At 44.9% G+C, this 27,120-nt stretch overlaps 1 protein-coding gene across 1 annotated transcript; it reads right to left on the bottom strand.

The window, feature by feature from the left end:
• Positions 1-3,056: 3,056 nt before the first annotated feature.
• On the bottom strand, positions 3,057-26,383 carry LOC132474322 (uncharacterized). Its single transcript, XM_060074942.1, has 15 exons — positions 26,235-26,383; positions 25,760-25,966; positions 21,320-21,451; positions 20,931-21,198; positions 19,732-20,827; positions 18,327-18,336; positions 16,465-16,671; positions 13,856-13,987; positions 13,372-13,639; positions 12,171-13,268; positions 9,419-9,564; positions 8,940-9,146; positions 5,081-5,212; positions 4,610-4,877; positions 3,057-4,506 (listed from the first exon to the last, which is right to left on the bottom strand). The coding sequence occupies exons 1-15, from the start codon at positions 26,320-26,322 to the stop codon at positions 3,435-3,437; spliced, it is 5,331 nt and encodes a 1,776-aa protein (XP_059930925.1). The 5' UTR covers positions 26,323-26,383; the 3' UTR covers positions 3,057-3,434.
• Positions 26,384-27,120: the final 737 nt, after the last annotated feature.

A 27,120-nucleotide genomic window follows, 5' to 3' on the forward strand; every position in this document is an offset into this window, starting at 1 on the left:
GATGCCTTCTTGGGTTTGCTCAGAAAGGAGTGTGGCTTTGAGGTTTCCCTCGTGGAGCCCGTCCCGAGAGGGTAATCACACTGGAGACCTAATGGAGATAATGGGGGTAATGAATTGTGAGGGGGCCGAGGAGAGAGAGCCCTGTTCTACATGTGTCTGTTACGGTGGACTCTCTCCGTTACATCATAACTGGCGGCTGAGCCAGGCCTGCTGGCCTCTCCACAACATATTTCCACTCTTTCCACAATTTAGCATTTTTTGCTCGGTTGCTTTTCCACAAGTCTTCTTAAAAAAAACCCGGGCAGGCGGAGGGTTGGAGAAGACTCACTGGAGGGAAATCTCAACGTGTGTCCTTTGTGTGTTTTTCATGTGTGTACTGTTTGTATGTCCTTTCTGGAACAAACGTCTTACCAGTACCGGCCGACTGGGACTGACAGGAATGGAAAGGACAGGGCGTTGGGGCATGGGGTACGGTTAGAAATCTTCAGTGGAACATCTTGCACCATGAGTGGGACAGCTGAGCAGATAAGGAAGATCCGGGAAATGTGTCACAGAACCCTTGAGGTTCTGCGTCACACTGCTAGGCGAGTGGGGTTTACGGTAGGAGCAGGGTTCAATGGAAGTCTAGAGGTGTTGCACGTTCTGCTGCTCTGAGGTCACACTGTCGCACACGAGATGTGAAAAGTTCACAAGAGAGGAAGTAAAATTGCCACGGTGTAATGATGAATTTTTGAAAAGTGAACTCCCTATCTACCAGAGAATAACAGACTCTCCTGTTGCCCTGCGTTGTTGACCTGATGTGGGGAGGCTGAGGCCGGCTGCCCACCCTCTTCTCCAGCTCCTTGAAGGGGAGCCTAGAGACAGCCCCACCCACCCATCGTACAGCCCAGTCGCAAGGCTTTCATTACCAGAAGTCAAAGGAGACGCAGATGGTCTCTCCACCGTCAGAGAATCACCGGAACACGACTTAACAGAATATGGGGTTTCTTTGCTTTATCAGGCAAAGACGACATGCACAGAGCTGTGAAAGTGATGTGTGCTGGTCCACACACTGTAGACCTCTGTGTTTGATACGCTCACTTCGACCTGCATGACGGTGTCTACATGAGGTTCTGGTTTGGCAGGCGAGAGGGCGGATCCGTCCACAGAGACAGAAAGGGCCGTGTCGGCATTCCCCCTGTGTACGCTACAACCTTCAAACCCCGGGGGCTCTGGCCCCGGTCAGCCTCCTCAACCCTCAATTACACCTTCGCTGGCGCCAGGAATACCCCGCGAGGAACCGCCCGGCAAAAAGGGGGATCCTGACGGGAATGGGTAGCTTGTGGCCATTACCCGTATCCTGTGACACGGACAAACCCCACACTTTCTCTCTCCCTCTCGCTCTCCTTATCTCCCTCTCCATCTGCAAACCACACAGACACCCTCCCGACATGACATCAGGGGAAAAAGGCTTGACCACGAAACCGGGACAACCTCCTCCTCCGGCTGAACCTCTACCTTTCGGGCAAAAGGCGCCTGTCCTGTGGCCCGCCCACCACACCATTGTTAGTGTTCTGGCGACGATCCCACGATCCAGTTCCCATAATCCACTGGAACCATTAAAGAGTTTATGGGAGATGACTGGTGAGACGGTGATTCAGTGTCAGGGATGTTACCCTTTGTGGAGGATCACTGGCACGGAGAAAGAGAAAACATCTGGTGGGGAGCGGAACAGGGGGTGGAAGGACTTCAGGGTCAGGTGGTCCATGATGTCGGTGGTCCATGATGTCGGCGGTCCACTGCCGGGCCGGTGATTCACCCGCCGTGTGCGTGTGTTGCATCTGTAGTCTGTCAGCGCTCGATGGTGTTGTTGTTGCTGTGACCCAATAAGGGTGCGGCCAAATTGAGGGTCGGTTGTCGGGACTTTCGCTCTTACGCAATAGCTCCCGCGATCGTGAGCATGAGGTGGGCGACTCACTTCCTCTGCGCTTCTGTCCGTGACTCCGTTGTCTGGAGGGGGGGAAGGGGGGGGGGGGGGGCTTTGTTAACGTACAGTATCAACAGTCTATTATTGAGCAACTGTTTCCCGTAAGCCGTAATTAGCATAAAAAAACAGACCGAATTTCGTAATTGCTCAGAAATTTGCAAGCGGCCACCAAATGTCTTGAGACCATGTTGGGGCATGTGGATTTTCTTTGATAGTGTGGACCGTACATGGTGACCGATTTGTTTGGATGCTGCTTGAGGCGGGAGCAGGGTGACGGGTTGAGTTCAAGAGGGACTCACCTGTGTGATTCATTACTATTGGAACCTTTCCTGTAATTAATTTGATTACCACCAGGTGTGAGTATGATCAGCCATTACAAACTGTTTGACAATCTGCCCTTCTCTTTGCAGTAGTGACATCACAAATTAGTTTCAACCTAGATCTATCGTACATCTAGGTGGACACGCCCAGTGGGGATGTCACCAAAACAAAGGAAAAGGCCGATTTTGAAACGGCATGTAATGGCTGACCACACTCACACACCTGGTGGTATATGAAGGGGGCTCTTTAAAGTGGATTAGCATGTGTGTTGAAAACAGTTTCAATTGATATTACCAAAGTGATGACTTGGAAACTAATACTCTGAGGACTGAGGGCGCTGATCTCATTACAACTTAGGAGGACATCAATAATATCACCAACGTATATATAAGTTGAGCTGCCATAAGACCCAGCCATTCAAAGTTTATGCGACGGTTCAAACCATTGTGCAGGATATATAGGGGGGACATATACAAAACCTCTCAAAATTGTTGTGTTTATATGTGAAATATTTCATAAGTGGACTCAGCCTGTAATAAATATATGTTCTCCATTACATAATTTATCTAGAAAGAATGTATATTGGGGATGACATGTTTTTCAGAAATTGAGGAGGACTCCTCCACTCCATCTGCGCCAATGATAAGGACAAGCAAAATTATATTTTAGTTATTTTTTAAACAATTAAATTGCATCTCTGGACATCTCTGTATATTAGTCTCTAAAAATGTAAAACAAACAGGCGTTCACGATGGCAAATAAAGACCGATTTATTTGAATTGCTTTTATTTTAAGGCTTTCAAAGCATACATGGCAGCGTTGGCTTTCTCGTGAGTTAAGTAGGGTTTGATCCCAGTAACCAGAGGCAGGCCAAAACCAAACCAAGATCGAACCAAGGTTCAGAGGAGACAAGAGGGACACCGGGATCCGTCACCGCCTCTCAAAGGCAGCAAACATAAAGGCTATTGCATGTAAACACAACTATGGCTGCCCATCACAAATCTTACATCCACCCCCATCCTACCAACACCAACACCAACACTCCCACCACCACCACCGACCCCACCACCACCCCCACCACCACCACCACCGACCCCACCACCCCCACCACCCCTACCAGCATCACCACCACCGAGAGGCGGTGGGCTCAGATGTATTCGGGCCTCACCACAAAGTGGTAGATATACTCTTCATCGGCGCAGGGGTACGTTACATTCTCGCCAGTGGGCACATAAGCAAATGTACCCTTGAAGTCCATAATGTGGAAAATGAATCTTCCTTGGCAGCTTAACAGCAGCCGGTTGCTGTAGCGGATGCTGCCCTGGTACTGGAAGTTGGACGTGGACATTCTCATTCTGGCCGCAGGCAGTGAATCACACCGCACACCACGGTTGGAACAGTCGCTTTGCTCTTTGAAGAGGTTCAGCTGCCAGTCAACCATTTTGTCCGCGAAGAGAGCGCTGATGTGGACAGGTGTGCTTTGAGTTTGACTTGTTCTCGGCATCGGCGTGTTGTAATAACTGCCTCTATAACTGCCTCGATGGTTGTACTGGTTGTTGATCTGGCGCCGGACGGTTTCTATGCTTCGGTTAAACGTAACGCTCCACGGCGGGCCAGTGTAGATCCTGGGCTGGTAATCCTGGTCGTTTCTCTGGAAAGTGGAGCTGTTCTTCAGAGTGCCGAAGGGCAGCGAGTGCGCTTCGAACCCTTTCAGAAGCTTCTCCTGATACAGAGTCTGATGGGCGGAGTAGAGGGCGGAGGTGAAGCGTACCTCGAAGAGCTCCTTGGCGGGGATCATAGGGAAGCGCACGTGGGCCAACAAGGCCTGCTGCTCCACACTGGTCGTCCGGTTCACCTGGGAGACCCAGTCCTCCAGCGCTGCCAGGACAAAGGTCTCACCCGGCACCACCAGGTCAGAGCGGGACAAAAGGGCCTGCAGCAGTTCTGCTGACACAGAGCTCCAGGCCTTGGAGGTGCTGAGCTTCTGGAAGTTCCACGCCATGTACTGGAGACAGTTCTCCTGCAGCACCCGGTCGCCTGCTCCCACCGAGTACTCGTAGAAGGAGACCTGGGTGAGGAAGGAGGGGTCCTCAGGGAGAAGCTTGGTGAAGAGGCGCCCGGCGTCCTCCATCAACCTCCTCATTCCAAAGTGCGACGCCAACTGGTGGAAACACTCGGCTGTAGTCGTGGTTACTTCCAGTCTCCGCGTGTAAACGTACCTAAGAGTACACAGGGCAGATTCCACAATGGTTACCTGGGTGATGGGAGACCACACAGGTTCATTATGGTCAGCCGAATCATGGGGTGCTGTAAGGCCTATACCTGATCAAACTGGGTAGATGAGGACGGCAATTCTGGGTGAGATTAATTGATATTTGGTCGACATCAGTAGAGGCTTTGAAGCCAGGGAAACGTGAGAGGATCATCCTGTGTGCGCACACTGTTGTGTTCACCATCGCCCCATCGTATCGTTCAAGGCCGGTGTAAGTTTGTCCTTGGATAAGGAAGTCGCAGCCCTCCTCGCTGTCAAAGAGTTGCCCAAGATCCTCAGACAGATCAAGACTATGGTCCACATAGTTCTCACTAGTGCCTAAAGTGTGGAGAAAGATGTATATATTTATTAGTATTCAAAATGTACAGCATTGGTTGTGTATCCCCAAGGTGTAGGCCTACTTTGGAATACTGCAGTGTCTTAGAGGGGGTACACTGGTAGAAAAAGTTTGAGGAACACTGGAAATTAACACTTTTGTAAGTATTTTACTGCCATAATGGTTGAATAATTCTGATATCTACCTGCTACACAAATAACTCCAGCATCTTGCTTGTGTGTGCAATCCCTTATTCCCCATCCGTTGTAGGAACAGTTGGAAAGAGAGTTCTCTGTGCCAACACACTTCGTCCGGTCAAGCCAAATCTGTCCGGATCCTAGAGAATGTATTGAAATTAGAAATTGTTAGTTCACAATGGCCGGTAATCGTGTGTGGTTTTGTGGGAGAAAATTATAAATGTCAAATGTAATATATATATATTATAGGCATATATATATATAAATATGTATATATTTTTTTCTGATGCAATTTTCAGCTCTCCCAAAGACTCCTCCTCACTGGTTCATGGTTAAAACATGTTTTATTCAAAATGTTATCTAAAAACATAACTAAAAGCACTACACTACCCACAATCCTAAAGTTTAACCCTAAAGGTACGGCCACACCAAACGCGTTACCTGCGTACCACGCATATAAAGGTACGGCCACACCAAAAGCGTTACCTGCGTACCACGCGTATAAAATCTGCAATTTTTCCATAGGGAAGCATTGGTTTACGCGCGTATGAGGTGCGTACACGCGTATCATGCGTACCAAGCAACATTTTACTCGCTGTAGGGGCGTATGAGGCGCGTACATATACGCACGTATATATACGCGCGCACATATACGCGCGTACATGTACGCGAGGAGTTAAAAAAAATTTTGACACAAAATGGTCAAGCAACATTTTCGCTGCGTTACGCACGTACATGGTACGCGAAAATGTTGCTTGACCATTTTGTGTCAAAAATGGTCAGATACGCGCGTACGCATACGCGCGTACGCATACGCGCGTAGATGAGACCGCCCAAAACTCCCCCCCCCCCCCCAGCCTGTGGCTGCGCTGGATTAAGGAGTCCGAGGAAGGAAACCCAAACGCCGCCGTGTTTGGATGGATGATAGAGCTTGGATCGGGTTAGATTAAATAATCTCGGATATAAATAACAATAATCGGGTTAAATAACTTCACATGGTGTGTCTGGTGTGTTTCCAGCATTCGTAGTGTTGATCAGCAGAGAAATAGTCCGCCAAGACGTTGAGGTTGCTTAGCAATCAGAGACTCTGTCCATGCAAGTGAACGGAGCGTTCACTCTTCGTCATAACTATCAAACCAAACATCCTTCACATTCACCGAGCGAACATTATGAGAGTAAAATGCACATTTCTCGCTAGAAATGTTTCCATAAACGCATTTAATGGCGTAACTATGTTACTATTTCCACTCAGAATAAAGAAAGTTGCCGGCCGTGGCTGCCATGGACATGGCTGCTCTGGAGTCCGAGGTAGGAAACCCAAACGTCGCCGTGTTTGGGTGATAGAGTTTAGATCGGGTTAGATTAAATAATCTCGGATATAAATAACAATAATCGGGTTAAATAACTTCACATGGTGTGTCTGGTGTGTTTCCAGCATTCGTAGTGTTGATCAGCAGATATATAGTCCGCCAAGACGTTGAGGTTGCTTAGTAACCAGAGACTCTGTCCATGCAAGTGAACGGAGCGTTCCCTCTTCGTCATAACTATCAAACCAAACATCCTTCACATTCACCGAGCGAACATTATGAAAGTAAAATGCACATTTCTCGCTAAAAATGTTTCCATAAAAGCATTTAATGGCGTAACTATGTTACTATTTCCACACAGAATAAAGAAAGATGTCGGCCGTATGCTTCTGTCCAAGCTCACTACTCTCTGCCAGTGACGTCGGGTCAAGCTCAACGCTGATTGGCTATTGCGGCGCGTATGAGCGTAAAAAGTTCAATTTTTTGAACTCCTCGCGTACATGTACGCGCGTATATGTACGCGCGTATATGTGCGCGCGTATATATACGCGCGTATATGTACGCGCCTCATACGCCCCTACAGCGAGTAAAATGTTGCTTGGTACGCATGATACGCGTGTACGCACCTCATACGCGCGTAAACCAATGCTTCCCTATGGAAAAATTGCCGATTTTATATGCGTGGTACGCAGGTAACGCGTTTGGTGTGGCCGTACCTTAACATATTTCATTGGTGGAGCTCGCTTTTACCATGGAAAGGTTTACCACCGGGGCGAAAGTCAAGCCGTTAATTACTGGTGCCGCTGAACTCCGGGACTCTGTAAATCGACGCCACTTCGACCTGGGCGGGACTTTACGTCCTACGTCACTCGCTATGGGTGTGCATGTGTGCGCATAGCCGTCACTCGCGATGGGTGTGCATGTGAGAAAGGTTTTGGCTTTTGTGTCTATGGGTTGGTAATAACGGTTCTGATGATTTTTCTGATGGAAAAGTGGTCTTTTATTTCCATAATCTTTGTTCAGTGAACGCATAAACCCGTTTGTTAGTTAGCAGTTAAACAAAATGCGATCTATTTGTTTACAGTTACCAACGACCAACTGATGATTGGGGGTTCGATTCCCTAGTGATGCAAGGTTTTTTCTTTCATTTTGGACTGCACACACATCGCGAGTGACGGATACTCGAACAATGTACACACATCACTGTCTTTACAATTTCTAGGCAACCGAAGTTTAAAGATTGTCAAGTGGTTAACTCTTGAATCGCATGTACTAAGACCTGATGGGTTAGTGGTCAGAGAACAACTCATTAACGCAGGGATAAGGGTTTCGATTCCTTAATGAAGCTAGCTTTTTTCATTCATATTGGACTGGATGTTTGTATGCCATTTTGCGTAACTTGTAGTTTATGATGAAGAAATGTTACTGGGGTTAAGGTTAGGGTAACGCTAAGGGTAAGACACAAAGTGTTTTTGCAACACAATATTTCTTACAATAACAAAGTTTAAAGTTTTGATGACTCCAGTAGGAAACTTTACTTTTTTCAAAAAATTTACCTAGAGAAATGCGTGAGTGCTCACAAAACAACAAGTCAGCAGTGTGGTACAGGGTGATCATTTCTGATATACAGTACAAAAGCTGAAACTATTAGCCAGGAGTGGGAAAGATGCAGACGCAGACGTGGGAAGCAATAAGACGCACCAACGCCAGCTTGAAAGACAAGACCTACACAGGGTTGTGGTGAGTTTGGCAGGCTCTTAGCTGGCTGACCCGAGTTGCACCAATCATTTCGTTATCATGGTGCGGGGAATAAAAAGAAATAATTAAATTATATGATATATAGCGGTTCCATTTAGTAATTTTGGTAGGATAAAATCGAGGAGTACATAATGTTGAATGAATACATAATTGAATTCACAGGTAAAAACAAGTAATAATCCCTTATATATCCACCGGCTCTTAGAAACCTCGGCTGGAACCGTTGGAACCGCCATTGATGGACGCGCGATGGTTGAGTATAGGCTACCATGTTTACTCATGGTACCATGTCGATGACGACACTATATATACATTACATACTATATTAAACTACAACCCCCCCCCCCCCCCCACACACACACACATAAATGCACAATTACAAAACTTTTATTAACAATATAAACACTAATAATGGCAATGGTTAAAACATGCAAGAAGCGTGTTTCGGTTGGTGCAAGTGGTCTGATAAAAAGGTCAGCAATGGATCAGGGGATGAGAAGTTTCTTAACTCGTTCACAAAATAGGCGTAATGTTCCTGGACCTTTGTCTTTTCTTGCTCGGAATACAATGTTTTACGGTCACGAATAATTCCTGCGGTAATTGGCTAAGTTCCAGAATGAAAACTATTTTTTTCGATTTTCTGAAGAGCCAATAGAGAAAATTAATGGGATATTGACTTCCGGAGCAGAGTTGTTAAAAAAGGGGACGCTCACTACTGCAAAATATGCAAAAACTGCTTTTGCTAAATCTGCTGCGCCATCGCCCCCTAGTGGAGACATTATATCAGAATAGAACAGCCCACCTTCGCCAAACGTCCCTCCAGCGACGGCAGATACGGCTCCTTTGAAGTGCAGCTGACGACACACCACCTGCGCGTCGGGCAGATCCCAGCCGTTGTGACACACGGTTCCCCATTCCCCGTGAAGGTAGACCTCCACCCGGCCCTGAGAGTGGGTCTTCGCACCCGCCAACCGTATATCACCAACCTTTGGCGACCGCATCTGGCTTTCTGGCGCACAAAGAAAACTGAGGTTATATTTGAGGGACGGAAAATATCCCAACGCTTCACGTTATGAAATAATAAAACGGATTAGTGAAAAGTCAGGGCAGCAACAGCTCTATAATGATTGGCCTGTAACGTTATACATCATTGAGTGGTTTGGTGATCAACTGAGACATTTTCACAGTAGACCTTACAAACAAGGGAACAAAACAAATTTAGAAACTAGTTTTCAGTTGATCTATTTGCATTTTAAGTAATGGAATTGTAGTTGAACTTACTGAAAAGGTTAAATTTCATGGATCCGAGAGGAGAAACATGGAGAAGCAAAATCCACAAAGCAGACAGCATGGCTCCGTGCTTCTGCATGTTGGCGACTGAGGGATGTTCTAACCTGCAGGTTATTGAACCCAGCCAAACTGTGCAACTTAGTTTGGGAAAAGGAAAGTAATAAAAAATGTATTAATAAAATGCAGACATGAAGAAAAGCATTAATTTAATTTATATGTCATCACCTTCTTGATTCTTGAATAGCTTTCACAAAACGATCATTAGCCTACCTACTGATAGCTGTTCCCGAGTTTCGTTTCCTTCCCTCCAGTGATTGTCATCCCCTTTTATGCCCCACAACCATAACCCATCTTAGGTTTCGTTGTGCGTGAATAGATAACCCCAACTGGCACAAGTGATTGCATGGGAAACAAAAATTAGAAAGCAAATTCACAGGAAAACCTTACTGAAAATAACAGACAACTGTTGTGTTAAACATGCTAGATGGGTATCCATATTGTAACCACTGGTGGGATATTTATATAACGGATGCAAACTGGGCCAAAAAAGCTGACAACATATTTTTGGAAAAAAGAAAATGATCAATGCACGGCGTCAGCCCATACCTTTGATTCATTCATGCCACATTTTTCGAAACAAACTCTGTCTAAATGACACATATAAGTCTGTCAGTGATGTTCAGACCCACTTTATGAAGCAGTACTAAAAATAAGAAAAACGTAGTCACATCTATTAGATTTTTTTAACGTATTTTTTACGTGAAATTATGCATGCATTAAAAAACAAGTGACGTACCATAACCCCCCCAACGCCCCCCCACCCGACCAAAGCACATTACTTGTTATTTTTTGCCGTTCCCTCAACCAGTGCTTCGTCTTTCCCAACAGCTTCTTTCCTCACTTTGGCTTTTCTTTCCCCTTTGCTATATTTAAAATATTTATGTTTAAGAGCAGCAACAAAAGCTAATTAAGTTAACTATATAAACGCCATAACATCAAACTGATAGCAATATCAAATTGAAATAAAATAATTAAAACTACTACTGAAAGAAGCTGCCCTACAGGCAACACGGCTCCGATAATAACTCTTGTATCAGCCATGCAGGTCCATAGAAGCTCAATAGCTTACTAAAACCGTTTTTTTCTTTAAAAGTATTCATTGGTTTTATATGATCATCGACATAGACTTGATGATGATGACAAAGACTGAAATAAGTCCCCAATTTAGAGGGCACAGGTGTGATTGTGATCAGCCATTACAAACTGTTTGACAATCCGCCCTTCTCTGTGCCGTAATGATCACCATTGAGTGTCATCCTAAATCCATCATTCATCTAGGGCAGGGGTCTCCAACTCAACTTACCTGGGGGCCTCTGGAGGTAGAGTCTGGGTCAGGCTGGGCCACATCAAGAATTCCACAGAAAAAAGGAGCACAACTGACCCAATCTAAGTTAATGATCGGGCTATAATGAGATCACGTTGGCTATGTAATCGCTGATAACAGGGGACATTTCATAGCGGTTGGTGGAAACCGGGACATTTTAGCGTCCTTTGGCTTTTGTCGGGACTCAGGACACGCAACTCAAAATTGGGACTGTCCCGGCAAAACCGGGACATCTGGTCACCCTATCACAAGTGATAAAAAGGCGTGGCAAGCCACTCAGTAAAAATGTGCGGGCGGGCCACACTAAAACTAAACTTTGTTGTCAATTAGGGGGCCACAAAATATCATCAAGCGGGCCTCAATTGGCCCCCGGGCCGCGAGTTTGTGACCCCTGACCTAGGTGGACACGCCCAGTGGGGATGCAGATTTTCAAACGGCATGTAATGGCTAATCTCACTCACATCTGGGGTTATGGAGGGGGCCCTTCAAAATGGATTACCATGTGTGTTGAACGCAGTTTCAATTGATATTACCAAAGTGATGACTTGGAAACTAATACTCTAAGGACCGAGGGTGCTGATCTCATTACAACTCAGAGGAGGACATCAATAATATCACAAACGTATATAAGTTGAGCTGCCATAAGACCCAGCCATTAATAGTTTAGGCAACGGTTCAAACCATTGTGCAGGATATATAGGGGGGACATATACAAAACCGCTTAAAAGTATTGTGTTTATGTGTGAAATATTTCTATTTATATTGGGGGGGGGGGGGGGGGGGGACGACGACATGTTTTTCAATTTTTTTGGGAGGACAACATGTTTTTCAGAAGTTGAAGTGGCCTCGTCCACTCCATCCCCGCTCTGCGCTCATGATGAGGACTAGCCGAAATTATAAACTTTTGCAGCTAACAACTAAATTGCATGTCAGGACATCTTTGTATATTAGAAGCTACAATTGTAACACAAATGTACAATATGGGGTATATGATGGTGAATAAAGACAGATTTATTTGAATAGCTTTTTATTTGAAGGCTTTGAAGCATACTAATGAGAGTTACTTCACTAAGAGATCCTAATTCATTTCATTGAAAGGCAGCGTTTGCCTTCTCGTGAGTTGAGTAGGGTTTGATCCCAGTAACCAGAGGCAGACCAAACCAAACCAAGAACGAACCCAGGTTCAGACTCTGGAGAAACCGTCACCGCTTCTCCAAGGCAGCAACCATAAAGGCTAAATTGAAAACACAAGTATGGCTGCCCATACTTGTGAATCGGTCATCCCCCACCACCACCGACCCCACCACCACCGACCCCACCACCCCTACCAGCATCACCACCACCGAGAGGCGGTGGGCTCAGATGTATTCGGGCCTCACCACAAAGTGGTAGATATACTCTTCATCGGCGCAGGGGTACGTTACATTCTCGCCAGTGGGCACATAAGCAAATGTACCCTTGAAGTCCATAATGTGGAAAATGAATCTTCCATGGCAGCTTAACAGCAGCCGGTTGCTGTAGCGGATGCTGCCCTGGTACTGGAAGTTGGACGTGGACATACTCATTCTGGCCGCAGGCAGTGAATCACACCGCACACCACTGTTGGAACAGTCGCTTTGCTTTTTGAAGAGGTTCAGCTGCCAGTTAACCATTTTGTCCGCGAAGAGAGCGCTGATATGGACAGGTGTGCTGTGAGTTTGACTTGTTCTCGGCACCTGCGTGTAGTCATACTGCGGGTAGTTATACTGCGACTGCCAGCCTCGATGTCTATCTCGATGGTTGTACTGGTTGTTGATCTGGCGCCGGACGGTTTCTATGCTTTGGTTAAACGTAACGCTCCACGGCGGGCCAGTGTAGATCCTGGGCTGGTAATCCTGGTCGTTTCTCTGGAAAGTGGAGCTGTTCTTCAGAGTGCCGAAGGGCAGCGAGTGCGCTTCGAACCCTTTCAGAAGCTTCTCGTGATACAGAGTCTGATGGGCGGAGTAGAGGGCGGAGGTGAACCGTACCTCGAAGAGCTCCTTGGCGGGGATCATAGGGAAGCGCACACGGGCCAACAAGACGGCCTGCTGCTCCTCATTGGTCGTCCGGTTCACCTGGGAGACCCAGTCCTCCAGCGCTGCCAGGACGAAGGTCTCGCCCGGCACCACCAGGTCAGAGCGGGACAGAAGGGCCTGCAGCAGTTCTGCTGACACAGAGCTCCAGGCCTTGGAGGTGCTGAGCTTCTGGAAGTTCCACGCCATGTACTGGAGACAGTTCTCCTGCAGCACCCGGTCGCCTGCTCCCACCGAGTACTCGTAGAAGGAGACCTGGATGAGGAAGGAGGGGTCCTCAGGGAGAAGCTTGGTGAAGAGGCGCCCGGCGTCCTCCATCAACCTCCTCATTCCAAAGCGCGACGCCAACTGGTGGATACACTCGGCTGTAGTCGTGGTTACTTCCAGTCTCCGCGTGTAAACGTACCTAAGAATACACAGGGCAGATTCCACAATGGTTACCTGGGTGATGGGAGACCACACAGGTTCATTACGGTCATCTGAATCATGGGGTGCTGTAAGGCCTATACCTGATCAAATTGGGTAGATGAGGACGGCACGTCTGGGTGAGATTAATTGATATTTCGTTGATATCAGTAGAGGCTTTGAAGCCAGGGAAACGTGAGAGGATCATCCTGTGTGCGCACACTGTTGTGTTCACCATCTCCCCATCGTATCGTTCAAGGCCGGTGTAAGTTTGTCCGTGGATCAGGAAGTCACAGCCCTCCTCGCTGTCAAAGAGTTGCCCAAGATCCCCAGACAGATCAAGACTATGGTCCACATAGTTCTCACTAGTGCCTAAAGTGTGGAGAAAGATATACTGTATATATTACTATTCAAAATGTACAGTGGTGCCTAAAGCATTGGTTGTGTACCCCCAAGGTGTAGGTCTACTTTGGAATACTGCAATGTCTTAGAGGGGGTACACTGGTAGAAAAAGTTTGAGGAACACTGGAAATTAACACTTTTATAAGTATTTTACTGCCATATTGATTGAATAATTCTGATATCTACCTGCTACACAAATAACTCCAGCATCTTGCTTGTGTGTGCAATCCCTTATTCCCCATCCATTGTAGGAACAGTTGGAAAGAGAGTTCTCTGTGCCAACACACTTCGTCCGGTCAAGCCAAATCTGTCCGGATCCTAGCGAACGTATTGAAATTAGAAATTGTTAGTTCACAATGGCCGGTAATCGTGTGTGGTTTTGTGGGAGAAAATTATAAATGTCAAATGTAATATATATATATTATATATATATATAAATATGTATATATTTTTTTCTGATGCAATTTTCAGCTCTCCCAAGGACTCCTCCTCACTGGTTCATGTTTAAAACATGTTTCATTCAAAAACATACTTTAAAAGCACTACACTACCCACAATCCTAAAGTTTAAACCTAACATATTTCATTGGTGAAGCTCGCTTTTACCATGGAAAGGTTTACCACCGGGGCGAAAGTCAAGCTGTTAATTACTGGTGCCGCTGAACTCGATCGTTTACAGAGCGACCATGATGTCCCCTTTCTGACATGATGCGATTTTTTAGAGATGAGGACAGAGTGTCCAAATGGGTTAAACCAGTAGGAAGTCCGGCCATGTACTGGGCTGTAGTGTTTGAGAGAGCCAGCTTGAAAGACAAGACCTACAGGGTTGTGGTGAGTTTGGCAGGCTCTTAGCTGGTTGACCCGAGTTGCACCAATCATTTCGTTATCATGGTGCGGGGAATAAAAAATGAAAAATAAATTATATGATATATAGCGGTGCTATTTAGTAATTTTGGTAGGATAAAATCGAGGAGTACATAATGTTGAATGAATACTAGGGCTGGCCCGAATGCCATTTTTCAGGCTTCGAATACTCGTTGGTTTTTCCGAGCGAATACTCGTTCCAGAAAAAAACACCATCAAAAACAACATTAATAATCCCTATATATTGAATGAATACTTTATTCCGGACTCGAAGTTCCATTTATATACTCCCTGGAACCGATTTTGACAGTATCTGCATATTTTGTTGAAGATTTAATAGCTTTTGAACGTTAATTAGTAGGCCTAAGTAGGTTTAAGTTCCTTAGTTATTCCCCGTAAAAGCGAACAGCTGTTGCTCAGTTCCAAATCAGCTGTTCTCTGCCATCTCAGCCCTTACGGGAGCTTTTCAATTCATCCTGGAACGTGCATCTTTTCAGGGAATTTGTACAATAAATCCATAACAAATACCGAAAATTGATTGTCTTATGTGTCCATATTATATCCATTATATTGACCGGGTATTCCCAAGACGCTCACGCTCTGCAGCAAGCCAGTCACAGTTGATTGGCGCGGCGCTGTACAGCGAACGTAAACAAAAAACTAAGCTAAGGTTTTAAGTATTACTTTTCCTCCAGAGATCCCGCTAATGTTGTGTTATAAAGTAAAGGGAAACAAGATATCTATTCTTCCTCCACCTCTCTCGCTTCTCTGCTTGGTGTCGCTGACGCTTATAGTTTGCCTCCCTCGCTCTGGTAACGTCACGTACGTGAAAAAAAAACGAAGCTCAGAATATTGATTTAAGCTTCGAATACTAATTTTCCGAACGAGTATTCGAATATTCGAATAATTCGGGCCAGCCTTAATGAATGCGTAATTGAATTCACAGGTAAAAACAAGTAATAATCCCTTATATATCCTCTGTCTCTTAGAAACCTCGGCCGGAACCGTTGAAACCGCCATTGATGGACGCGCGATGGTTGAGTATAGGCTACCATGTTTACTCATGGTACCATGTCGATGACGACACTATATATACATTACATACTATATATTAAACTACCCCCCCCCCCCCACACACACACACATACATGCACAATTGCAAAACTTTTATTAACAATATAAACACTAATAATGGCAATGGTTAAAACATGCAAGAAGCGTGTTTCGGTTGGTGCAAGTGGTCTGATAAAAAGGTCAGCAATGGATCAGGGGATGAGAAGTTTCTTAACTCGTTCACAAAATTGGCCTAATGTTCCTGGACCTTTGTCTTTTCTTGCTCGGAATCCAATGTTTTACGGTCACGAATAATTCCTGCTGTAATGGGCCAAGTTCCAGGCTGAAAACTATTTTTTCTGATTTTCTGAAGAGCCGATTGAGAAAATGAATGGGGTATTGACTTTCGGAACCAGAGTTGTTAAAAAAGGGGACGCTCACTACTGCAAAAACCAGTCCCTCCAGAAAAACAAGATTATGCGATCGCATAATTCAACGCATAATTAGCCAAAGTCTGCAAATTCATGCGGGGACCGCATTTTTTCAAATATGACACACTTTTACCGCATAAATTGCAGATTTCCGTGCAAAAATATGCGGGGCTTGCATGATTTCATAATTCCTGCATTTTCGTTGCAAAAAAGTCATATGTATCTAAGCAGAAAGTTGAAAAATGTTGCGTTTACTTCACACAAGAGCAGCCATTTCCCCCTGTTGCCATGGGAACGTTATGAAGTGACGTAATCATAATCAAGGATTTTTGGCAGCAACAATTACAAAAAAACGCTGCATTTTTCTGGAGGGAATGAAAAACAGCTTTTGCTAAATCTGCTGCGCCATCCCCCCCTAGTGAAGACATATCAGAATAGAACAGCCCACCTTCGCCAAACGTCCCTCCAGCGACGGCAGATACGGCTCCTGTGAAGTGCAGCTGACGACACACCACCTGCGCGTCGGGCAGATCCCAGCCGTTGTGACACACGGTTCCCCATTCCCTGTGAAGGTAGACCTCCACCCGGCCCTGAGAGTGGGTCTTCGCACCCGCCAACCGTATATCCCCATCCTCTGGCGACCCCATCAGGCTTTCTGGCGCACAAAGAAAATGGAGGTTATATTTGAGGGACGGAAAATATCCCAACGCTTCACGTTATGAAATAATAAAACGGATTAGTGAAAAGTCAGGGCAGCAACAGCTATATAATGATTGGCCTGTAACGTTATACATCATTGAGTGATTTGGTGATCAACTGAGACATTTTCACAGTAGGCCTTAAAACAAGGGAACAAAACAAATTTAGAAACTAGTTTTCAGTTGATCTATTTGCATTTTAAGAAATGGAATTCTAGTTTAACTTACTGTAAAGGGTCAATTTCATGGATCCGAGAGGAGAAACATGGAGAAGCAAAATCCACAAAGCAGACAGCATGGCTCCGTGCTTCTGCATGTTGGCGACTGAGGGATGTTATAACCTGCAGGTTATTGAACCCAGCCAAATTGTGCAACTGAGTTTGAGACAATGAAAGAAATAAAAAATGTATTAATAAAATGCAGACATGAAGAAATGCATTAATTTAATTTATATGTCATCACCTTCTTCATTCTTGAATAGCTTTCACAAATCGATCATTAGCCTACCTACTGATAGCTGTTCCCGAGATTCGTTTCTTCCCCTCCCAGTGATTGTCCGTCCCTTTTATGCCCCACAACCATAGCCAATCTTAGGTTTCGTTGTGTCTGAATAGATAACGTTGCACAACTGCCCCAACTGGCACACCTGATTTCATGGGAAACGAAAATTAGAAAGCAAATTCACAGGAAAACCTTACTGAAAATAACAGACAACTGTTGTGTTAAACATGCTAGATGGGTATCCATATTGTAACCACTGGTGGGATATTTATATAACGGATGCAAACTGGGCCAAAAAAGCTGACAACATATTTTTGGAAAAAAGAAAATGATCAATGCACGGCGTCAGCCCCTACCTTTGATTCATTCATGCCACATTTTTCGAAACAAACTCTGTCTAAATGACACATATAAGTCTGTCAGTGATGTTCAGACCCACTTTATGAAGCAGTACTAAAAATAAGAAAAACGTAGTCACATCTATTAGATTTTTTTAACGTATTTTTTACGTGAAATTATGCATGCATTAAAAAACAAGTGACGTACCATAACCCCCCCAACGCCCCCCCACCCGACCAAAGCACATTACTTGTTTTTTTGCCGTTCCCTCAACCAGTGCTTCGTCTTTCCCAACAGCTTCTTTCCTCACTTTGGCTTTTCTTTCCCCTTTGCTATATTTAAAATATTTATGTTTAAGAGCAGCAACAAAAGCTAATTAAGTTAACTATATAAACGCCATAACATCAAACTGATAGCAATATCAAATTTAAATAATATAATTAAAACTACTACTGAAAGAAGCTGCCCTACAGGCAACACGGCTCCGATAATAACTCTTGTATCAGCCATGCAGGTCCATAGAAGCTCAATAGCTTACTAAAACCGTTTTTTTCTTTAAAAGTATTCATTGGTTTTATATGATCATCGACATAGACTTGATGATGATGACAAAGACTGAAATAAGTCCCCAATTTAGAGGGCACAGGTGTGATTGTGATCAGCCATTACAAACTGTTTGACAATCCGCCCTTCTCTGTGCCGTAATGATCACCATTGAGTGTCATCCTAAATCCATCATTCATCTAGGGCAGGGGTCTCCAACTCAACTTACCTGGGGGCCTCTGGAGGTAGAGTCTGGGTCAGGCTGGGCCACATCAAGTATTCCACAGAAAAAAGGAGCACAACTGACCCAATCTAAGTTAATGATCGGGCTATAATGAGATCACGTTGGCTATGTAATCGCTGATAACAGGGGACATTTCATAGCGGTTGGTGGAAACCGGGACATTTTAGCGTCCTTTGGCTTTTGTCGGGACTCAGGACACGCAACTCAAAATTGGGACTGTCCCGGCAAAACCGGGACATCTGGTCACCCTATCACAAGTGATAAAAAGGCGTGGCAAGCCACTCAGTAAAAATGTGCGGGCGGGCCACACTAAAACTAAACTTTGTTGTCAATTAGGGGGCCACAAAATATCATCAAGCGGGCCTCAATTGGCCCCCGGGCCGCGAGTTTGTGACCCCTGACCTAGGTGGACACGCCCAGTGGGGATGCAGATTTTCAAACGGCATGTAATGGCTAATCTCACTCACATCTGGGGTTATGGAGGGGGCCCTTCAAAATGGATTACCATGTGTGTTGAACGCAGTTTCAATTGATATTACCAAAGTGATGACTTGGAAACTAATACTCTAAGGACCGAGGGTGCTGATCTCATTACAACTCAGAGGAGGACATCAATAATATCACAAACGTATATAAGTTGAGCTGCCATAAGACCCAGCCATTAATAGTTTAGACAACGGTTCAAACCATTGTGCAGGATATATAGGGGGGACATATACAAAACCGCTTAAAAGTATTGTGTTTATGTGTGAAATATTTCTATTTATATTGGGGGGGGGGGGGACGACGACGACATGTTTTTCAATTTTTTTGGGAGGACAACATGTTTTTCAGAAGTTGAAGTGGCCTCGTCCACTCCATCCCCCCTCTGCGCTCATGATGAGGACTAGCCGAAATTATAAACTTTTGCAGCTAACAACTAAATTGCATGTCAGGACATCTTTGTATATTAGAAGCTACAATTGTAACACAAATGTACAATATGGGGTATATGATGGTGAATAAAGACAGATTTATTTGAATAGCTTTTTATTTGAAGGCTTTGAAGCATACTAATGAGAGTTACTTCACTAAGAGATCCTAATTCATTTCATTGAAAGGCAGCGTTTGCCTTCTCGTGAGTTGAGTAGGGTTTGATCCCAGTAACCAGAGACAGACCAAACCAAACCAAGAACGAACCCAGGTTCAGACTCTGGAGAAACCGTCACCGCTTCTCCAAGGCAGCAACCATAAAGGCTAAATTGAAAACACAAGTATGGCTGCCCATCACCAATCGGTCATTCCCCACCACCACCGACAACACCCCCACCACCAGCACCACCACCCCCAACACCACCACCGACCCCACCACCCCTACCAGCATCACCACCACCGAGAGGCGGTGGGCTCAGATGTATTCGGGCCTCACCACAAAGTGGTAGATATACTCTTCATCGGCGCAGGGGTACGTTACATTCTCGCCAGTGGGCACATAAGCAAATGTACCCTTGAAGTCCATAATGTGGAAAATGAATCTTCCATGGCAGCTTAACAGCAGCCGGTTGCTGTAGCGGATGCTGCCCTGGTACTGGAAGTTGGACGTGGACATACTCATTCTGGCCGCAGGCAGTGAATCACACCGCACACCACTGTTGGAACAGTCGCTTTGCTTTTTGAAGAGGTTCAGCTGCCAGTTAACCATTTTGTCCGCGAAGAGAGCGCTGATATGGACAGGTGTGCTGTGAGTTTGACTTGTTCTCGGCACCTGCGTGTAGTCATACTGCGGGTAGTTATACTGCGACTGCCAGCCTCGATGTCTATCTCGATGGTTGTACTGGTTGTTGATCTGGCGCCGGACGGTTTCTATGCTTTGGTTAAACGTAACGCTCCACGGCGGGCCAGTGTAGATCCTGGGCTGGTAATCCTGGTCGTTTCTCTGGAAAGTGGAGCTGTTCTTCAGAGTGCCGAAGGGCAGCGAGTGCGCTTCGAACCCTTTCAGAAGCTTCTCCTGATACAGAGTCTGATGGGCGGAGTAGAGGGCGGAGGTGAACCGTACCTCGAAGAGCTCCTTGGCGGGGATCATAGGGAAGCGCACACGGGCCAACAAGACGGCCTGCTGCTCCTCATTGGTCGTCCGGTTCACCTGGGAGACCCAGTCCTCCAGCGCTGCCAGGACGAAGGTCTCGCCCGGCACCACCAGGTCAGAGCGGGACAGAAGGGCCTGCAGCAGTTCTGCTGACACAGAGCTCCAGGCCTTGGAGGTGCTGAGCTTCTGGAAGTTCCACGCCATGTACTGGAGACAGTTCTCCTGCAGCACCCGGTCGCCTGCTCCCACCGAGTACTCGTAGAAGGAGACCTGGGTGAGGAAGGAGGGGTCCTCAGGGAGAAGCTTGGTGAAGAGGCGCCCGGCGTCCTCCATCAACCTCCTCATTCCAAAGCGTGACGCCAACTGGTGGATACACTCGGCTGTAGTCGTGGTTACTTCCAGTCTCCGCGTGTAAACGTACCTAAGAGTACACAGGGCAGATTCCACAATGGTTACCTGGGTGATGGGACACCACACAGGTTCATTATGGTCATCCGAATCATGGTGTGCTGTAAGGCCTATACCTGATCAAACTGGGTAGATGAGGACGGCACGTCTGGGTGAGATTAATTGATATTTCGTCAACATCAGTAGAGGCGTTGAAGCCAGGGAAACGTGAGAGGATCATCCTGTGTGCGCACACTGTTGTGTTCACCATCTCCCCATCGTATCGTTTAAGGCCGGTGTAAGTTTGTCCGTGGATCAGGAAGTCGCAGCCCTCCTCGCTGTCAAAGAGTTGCCCAAGATCCTCAGACAATTCAAGACTATGGTCCACATAGTTCTCACTAGTGCCTAAAGTGTGGAGAAAGATATATATATTTAGTAGTATTCAAAATGTTTGAGAACACTGGAAATAAACACTATTTTTTATTAGTGTTTACTGCCGTAATGGTTGAATAATTCTGATATCTACCTGCTACACAAATAACTCCCGCATCTTGCTTGTGTGTGCAATCACTTATTCCCCATCCATTGTAGGAACAGTTAGAAAGAGAGTTCTCTGTGCCAACACACTTCGTCTGGTCAAGCCAAATCTCTCCGGATCCTAGAGAATGTATTGAAATTAGAAATTGTTAGTTCACAATGGCCGGTAATCGTGTGTGGTTTTGTGGGAGAAAATTATATATCTATGTAAAATGTAATATATATATATATATGTAACGGACCTATTGAGTATTCACCTGTATATTTACGTTTCGCCCGGTACCCTTTTAGAAGCGCACAGCAGCAGTCACGGGGATGCGTGCCTCGCACGTAGTCGCGTCGAAAACGTAAGTTTAATTTGTCTTAAAGCCTGTACTTTGGTTAGATAAATGTTGGGTTCATATTGAAACATTTTGTATGTAAGTTTTATAGTTCATGTTTCTTACACCGGTCGTATTTCTATGCCATTTTATGTCCGTGTATAGCGTGTGAAGCAAGCTAACAGCTGTCCCATGAATGTACGGTGAATGCAACTTTTCCATCTCAATTTTCCCTCGTCTTGCACCCTTGGCAAGCGGAGCGAGGTATGTTGGTTTGTTGTAAGCTTTTAGTGTGATGTTTAAGTTTGGTGTCTTTATGTAAGTGTAGCAAATAATGCACACATTTAAGTTTTCTTTGTTGTGCTGAAATATGTTTTCTGTCATTCTTTTATTTCCTGTATTGGAATAATATTTGAATTCAAGTGAATATTTTAAAGGTCTTTCAGATGTTTATGCAGTTTGCACACACATGAATGTTATCTTAATATTAAGAGACTAGTGAAACTTTCTTTAATTTGTGAACGTGGAAATTGTACTGCACTGATGTTAATATATTTGTGTAATAGTGCAACCATTTTGTGTTACTTTTTCTAGTTTCACGGTGCTATATTGACAGAAGAATTCCGCAATAAAAGGTTGCACCCCTCAGAGACTCTCCGGTTACTTCGATGTCAAGGGCTGCTACAATATATATGTGTATATATATTAGTGCTGTCAAGCGATTAAAATATTTATTCGCGATTAATCGCATTAATGTCATAGTTAACTCACGATTTAATCGCAAATTTTTTTCCTATGCTAAATATCCCTTGATTTCTTTGTCCCATTAATTGTTCTCATTTTAATGCTCTTATCAACATGGAGAAGTGCATCGGCTTTCCTTGTGGAAATGTTTTTTTATTGATAACAACATTGGCATATACTGATCAAAACAGGACGATACAAAAAAAAAGCCTGTAGTGCAATTAAACGATGAACATACAAACATACTGCCTTGAACATAGCAGTCAGGCTACTGCTTCTTTGTTTTGAGCCAATTTTTTATTAATAAATTGCGTTAATCGCGCAATAAAAAAATGAACGCCGTTAAAATTGGTTTGCGTTAAAGCCGTTAATAACGCGTTTAACTGACAGCACAAATATATATATATATATATATATATATGGTTTTATTTCTGATGTAATATTAAGGTGTCCCAAGGGCCCCTCCTCCTCTTGGTTAAAATGTTTTAGGTGAGTTATTTATAGACATAATTTAAAAGCACTACACTACCCACAATCCTAAAGTTTAACGCAACGTATTTCATTGGTGGAGCGCGCTTTTACCATGGAAAGGTTTACCGCCGGTGTTGTGCCGAATTTCGACCCCCCCCGCATATTACGACCCCCCTTCGCGTGAACGCGCATTCGCTTATTGTCAACGCCCCATACTTTCATTTAGTTCGAGGCGCTCTTCCTTCCGACAATATTAGTCTAAATTAGTGTTTATATTCTATCACAGCATCACAAGTTGAGCAACTTATCACAGAAAGCGATGGCGTATTTTAGATTGTAAGTTTGAAGACGAACACATCGCAATGTAACCTCCGACGACCCATGTACGCTACAACATTCACGATAATGAACTACGAGAGCACTTAAATACGTAATAGTTAAAAGTAATACATTTATGCATTATGTTATTTACTCATATTAATTTTGACAACCTCTTGGTAGCCTACCCTGGAAAGCACATTTAACTGACTGATCCAAAACTAAGGAAATCCTTTACCTGGTACATACTCAGTGAGCACAGCCTCGCCTTCGAGATAGTGAAGGATATTGATTCGGTCGTTTTGATTCGTTCGTTACGTCAGATTACATCTTAAAAAAAATGAAAAAATAAAAAAACTTTTTACAATTATTAACTTTTTTTTAATTGGTCATGGGTCCGGATAGGACCGTCAGGACCGCAGTCCGCCTTTTGGAGATGCCTGCTATGTAGTATATCGAACGTCCCACCAATATTTAAACCACTTGCTTACTCTCTATATTTCATTCATGGTTTTACATTTATAATTTTATTTTACTTTACATTTAATTCTTCATTGTTCAGGCATTACAGAACTTGCATGGTCATCAATAAAAAATACGAACTGCAGTTTAATTTCTTTGTTTGTTCTTAAATTGACGTAGAATGGAGCAAAGACTCCTGGGATTGGGAAATGCGTTTATCCAATAAACAGATGGAGGTCAAGTCTATTTTCGAAAAAATTTAGGGGGATATATACGTCGAATGGTATGACCCAAGATACGTCAGACAGAGAAAGCGCGCATATTGGACGGTACCGCCTTGTCATTGGTTTACCCAGGTGCCATTCCAACACAATTGCTACCTCTCATTGGCTGAATCTTTGAGAAAGTTGTAGACTCAATCAATATAAGTCCCGGGGAGACGGAGCTCTGTTCGTTTGTATATTTTATTTACGTGACCATATGTTTGGTTTATGTTTAAAAAAAAAAGAATCAAAGAACCAGTTCTTCTTGTTTTGGGGAACCAGTTCTTGTCGTTCACGTTCGGGATTCGTTCGTTGTAACGAATCAGTTGCGACCGACACATCCCTAATACATATACACATATGTACATCCATACACATATTCATAATATGTACTGTTCATTATAATGACATGGTAGGCATCATCAACAATGGGAGCATTTTGAATGAGTGAGTAATTCTGCCTGCATGAATTGGCTGTCAGAATACAACGCCCCCCTGCTGCGCCATCCCCCCCTAGTGAAGACATATCAGAATAGTATGGCGACACATTAGTGCCATAATTCACTAATGTGATAAAAGATGCATTCGGGCGTATTATATTATTCCACACGCGTAGATATTAACTGCGAGCGCGCAAATGATCTCTGCGCGCGCGCAAATTACCTCTGCGCGCGCAAAACAGCCTCTCGCGCGCGCAAATTACCTCAGCGCGCGCAAAACAGCCTCTCGCGCGTAACAGCCTCTCGCGAAAGATGTTTTTACGCTCGCTCGAATTTAATTTTGGCACTATGGGGGAGGGAACCAAGGCAGGGCTGGCTTTCCTATGATTGGCCGTTTCTGAAGCGCGATATTTGATTGACAGCCCTCCTCAGCCCTCCTCTCATTCAATTCTGAATTGTTCAGTAAATGGCTGAAACGATATACGTATTGTAACTCCAGATTCTATGAGTATAGGCGCAGCCTTTTAAGTGTCGGCCTCATTGTCCTTTAAATAGCTGAAGAAAAGCTGTTTATTGGGAGCAGAACGTCCGCCGGCGCCCGACTCATCTCATTTCTCATCTCATTTTCGTCCGCTTATCCGGGGTCGGGTCGCGGGGGGAGCAGCTCAAGCAGGGGGCCCCAGACTTCCCTTTCCCGGGCCACATTGACCAGCTCTGACGGGGGGATCCCGAGGCGTTCCCAGGCCAGTGTTGAGATATAATCTCTCCACCTAGTCCTGGGTCTTCCCCGAGGTCTCCTCCCCACTGGACGTGCCTGAAACACCTCCCAAGGAAGGCGCCCGACTAGCCTATATCTGCGAAATGCGGACGTCGTTGAGGCACGCCGCACGCGGACGTAATTGAGGCCCACGCTGTTGGTGGTCGGGGATTACACATTTTTCAGTGCTACGGCTCACGCCTAGGGATAACCCAATAGCAATAGCCTTAAAAGGCTGCGCCTATACTCATAGAATCTAGAGTTACAAAACGTAACTATCGTTTCAGCTATTTACTGTACAATTCAGAATTGAATGAGAGGAAGGCTGAGGAGGGTGTCAATCAAATATCGCGCTTCAGAAACGGCCAATCATAGGAAAGCCCGCCCTGCCTTGGTTCCCTCCCCCATAGTGCCAAAATTAAATTCGAGCGAGCGTAAAAACATCTTTCGCGAGAGGCTGTTACGCGCGAGAGGCTTTTTTGCGCGCGCTGAGGTAATTTGCACGCGCGAGAGGCTGTTTGCGCGCGCAGAGATCATTTGCGCGCTCGCAGTTAATATCTACGCGTGTGGAATAATATAATACGCCCGAATGCATCTTTTATCACATTAGTGAATTATGGCACTAATGTGTCGCCATAGAATAGAACAGCCCACCTTCGCCAAACGACCCTCCAGCGACGGCAGATACGGCTCCTTTGAAGTGGAGCTGACGACACACCACCTGCGCGTCCGGCAGATCCCAGCCGTTGTGACACACGGTTCCCCATTCCCCGTGAAGGTAGACCTCCACCCGGCCCTGAGAGTGGGTCTCCGCACCCGCCAACCGTATATCCCCATCCTCTGGCGACCCCCTCGGGCTTTCTGGCGCACAAAGAAAAATTAGGTTATATTTGAGGGACGGAAAATATCCCAACGCTTCACGTTATGAAATAATAAAACGGATTAGTGAAAAGTCAGGGCAGCAACAGCTATATAATGAAAGGCCTGTAATGTTATACATCATTGAGTGATTTGATGATCAACTTAGACATTTTCACAGTAGGCCTTACAAACAAGGGAACAAAACAAATTTAGAAACTAGTTTTCAGTTGATTTGCATTTTTAGTGATGGAATTGTAGTTTAACTTACTGAAAAGGGTCAATTTCATGGATCCGAGAGGAGAAACATGGAGAACCAAAATCCACAAAGCAGACAGCATGGCTCCGTGCTTCTGCATGTTGACGACTGAGATACGTTATAATCTGCAGGTAATGGACTCCAGCCAAATAATGCAACTGAGTTTGAGGCAATGAAAGTAATAAAAAATGTATTAATAAAATGCAGACATGAAGAAATGCATTAATTTAATTCATATGTCACCACCTTCTTGATTCTTGAATGGCTTTCACAAAACGATCATTCGCCTACCTACTGATAGCTGTTTCGTGAAACCCGAGTTTCGTTTCTTCCCCTCCCAGTGATTGTCCGTCCCTTTTATGCCCTACAACCAAGGTTTCATTGTGTCTGAATAGATCAAAGTTGCAACCTTGCCCCAACTGGCACACCTTATTTTATGGGATACGAATATTAGAAAGCAAATACACTGGAAGACCTTACTGAAAATAACAGACAACTGTTGTGGTAAACATGCTAGATTGGGGGGCCCCAAACGAATGGAGGGGGGGGGGGCTACATTATTTTTTTTTTTTTAAGGAAATCGTAACTTGCTAAGCCAGACTATGAGTTGAAATAATTACTAATACAATTAGAAGTTGTCTTTAACTTGGACTCATTGTTTCCGAGAGCGCTGGCGGGAGGGGCTAGGGCTGAGGGGTAATTTAACGTTACATTTTCTGAATGGTCGCGTTGGCAACTTGGCACTCGGCGGGCAGAGTTAAGAAATAAGAGGAGACAAAGGAGGATTTGCAATAGGTTCTAATGTGCAATTGCCTGAGGACTGAAAAGGGTCAATTTCATGGATCCGAGAGGAGAAACATGGAGAACCAAAATCCACAAAGCAGACAGCATGGCTCCG

This window comes from Gadus macrocephalus, chromosome 2, assembly GCF_031168955.1.
Source record: "Gadus macrocephalus chromosome 2, ASM3116895v1".
NCBI classification, from domain to species: Eukaryota; Metazoa; Chordata; class Actinopteri; order Gadiformes; family Gadidae; genus Gadus; species Gadus macrocephalus.

What these genes read in the sequence shown, in the direction of transcription:
- LOC132474322 (XM_060074942.1), bottom strand. Translation starts at nt 26,322, where the DNA reads ATGCAGAAGCACGGAGCCATGCTGTCTGCTTTGTGGATTTTGGTTCTC. An exon ending in CATGAAATTGACCCTTTTCA is followed by an intron (nt 25,967 to 26,234) that starts GTAAGTTAAACT and finishes TTTGTGCGCCAG; the next exon opens with AAAGCCCGAGGGGGTCGCCA. An exon ending in TGGAGGGTCGTTTGGCGAAG is followed by an intron (nt 21,452 to 25,759) that starts GTGGGCTGTTCT and finishes TACATTCTCTAG; the next exon opens with GATCCGGAGAGATTTGGCTT.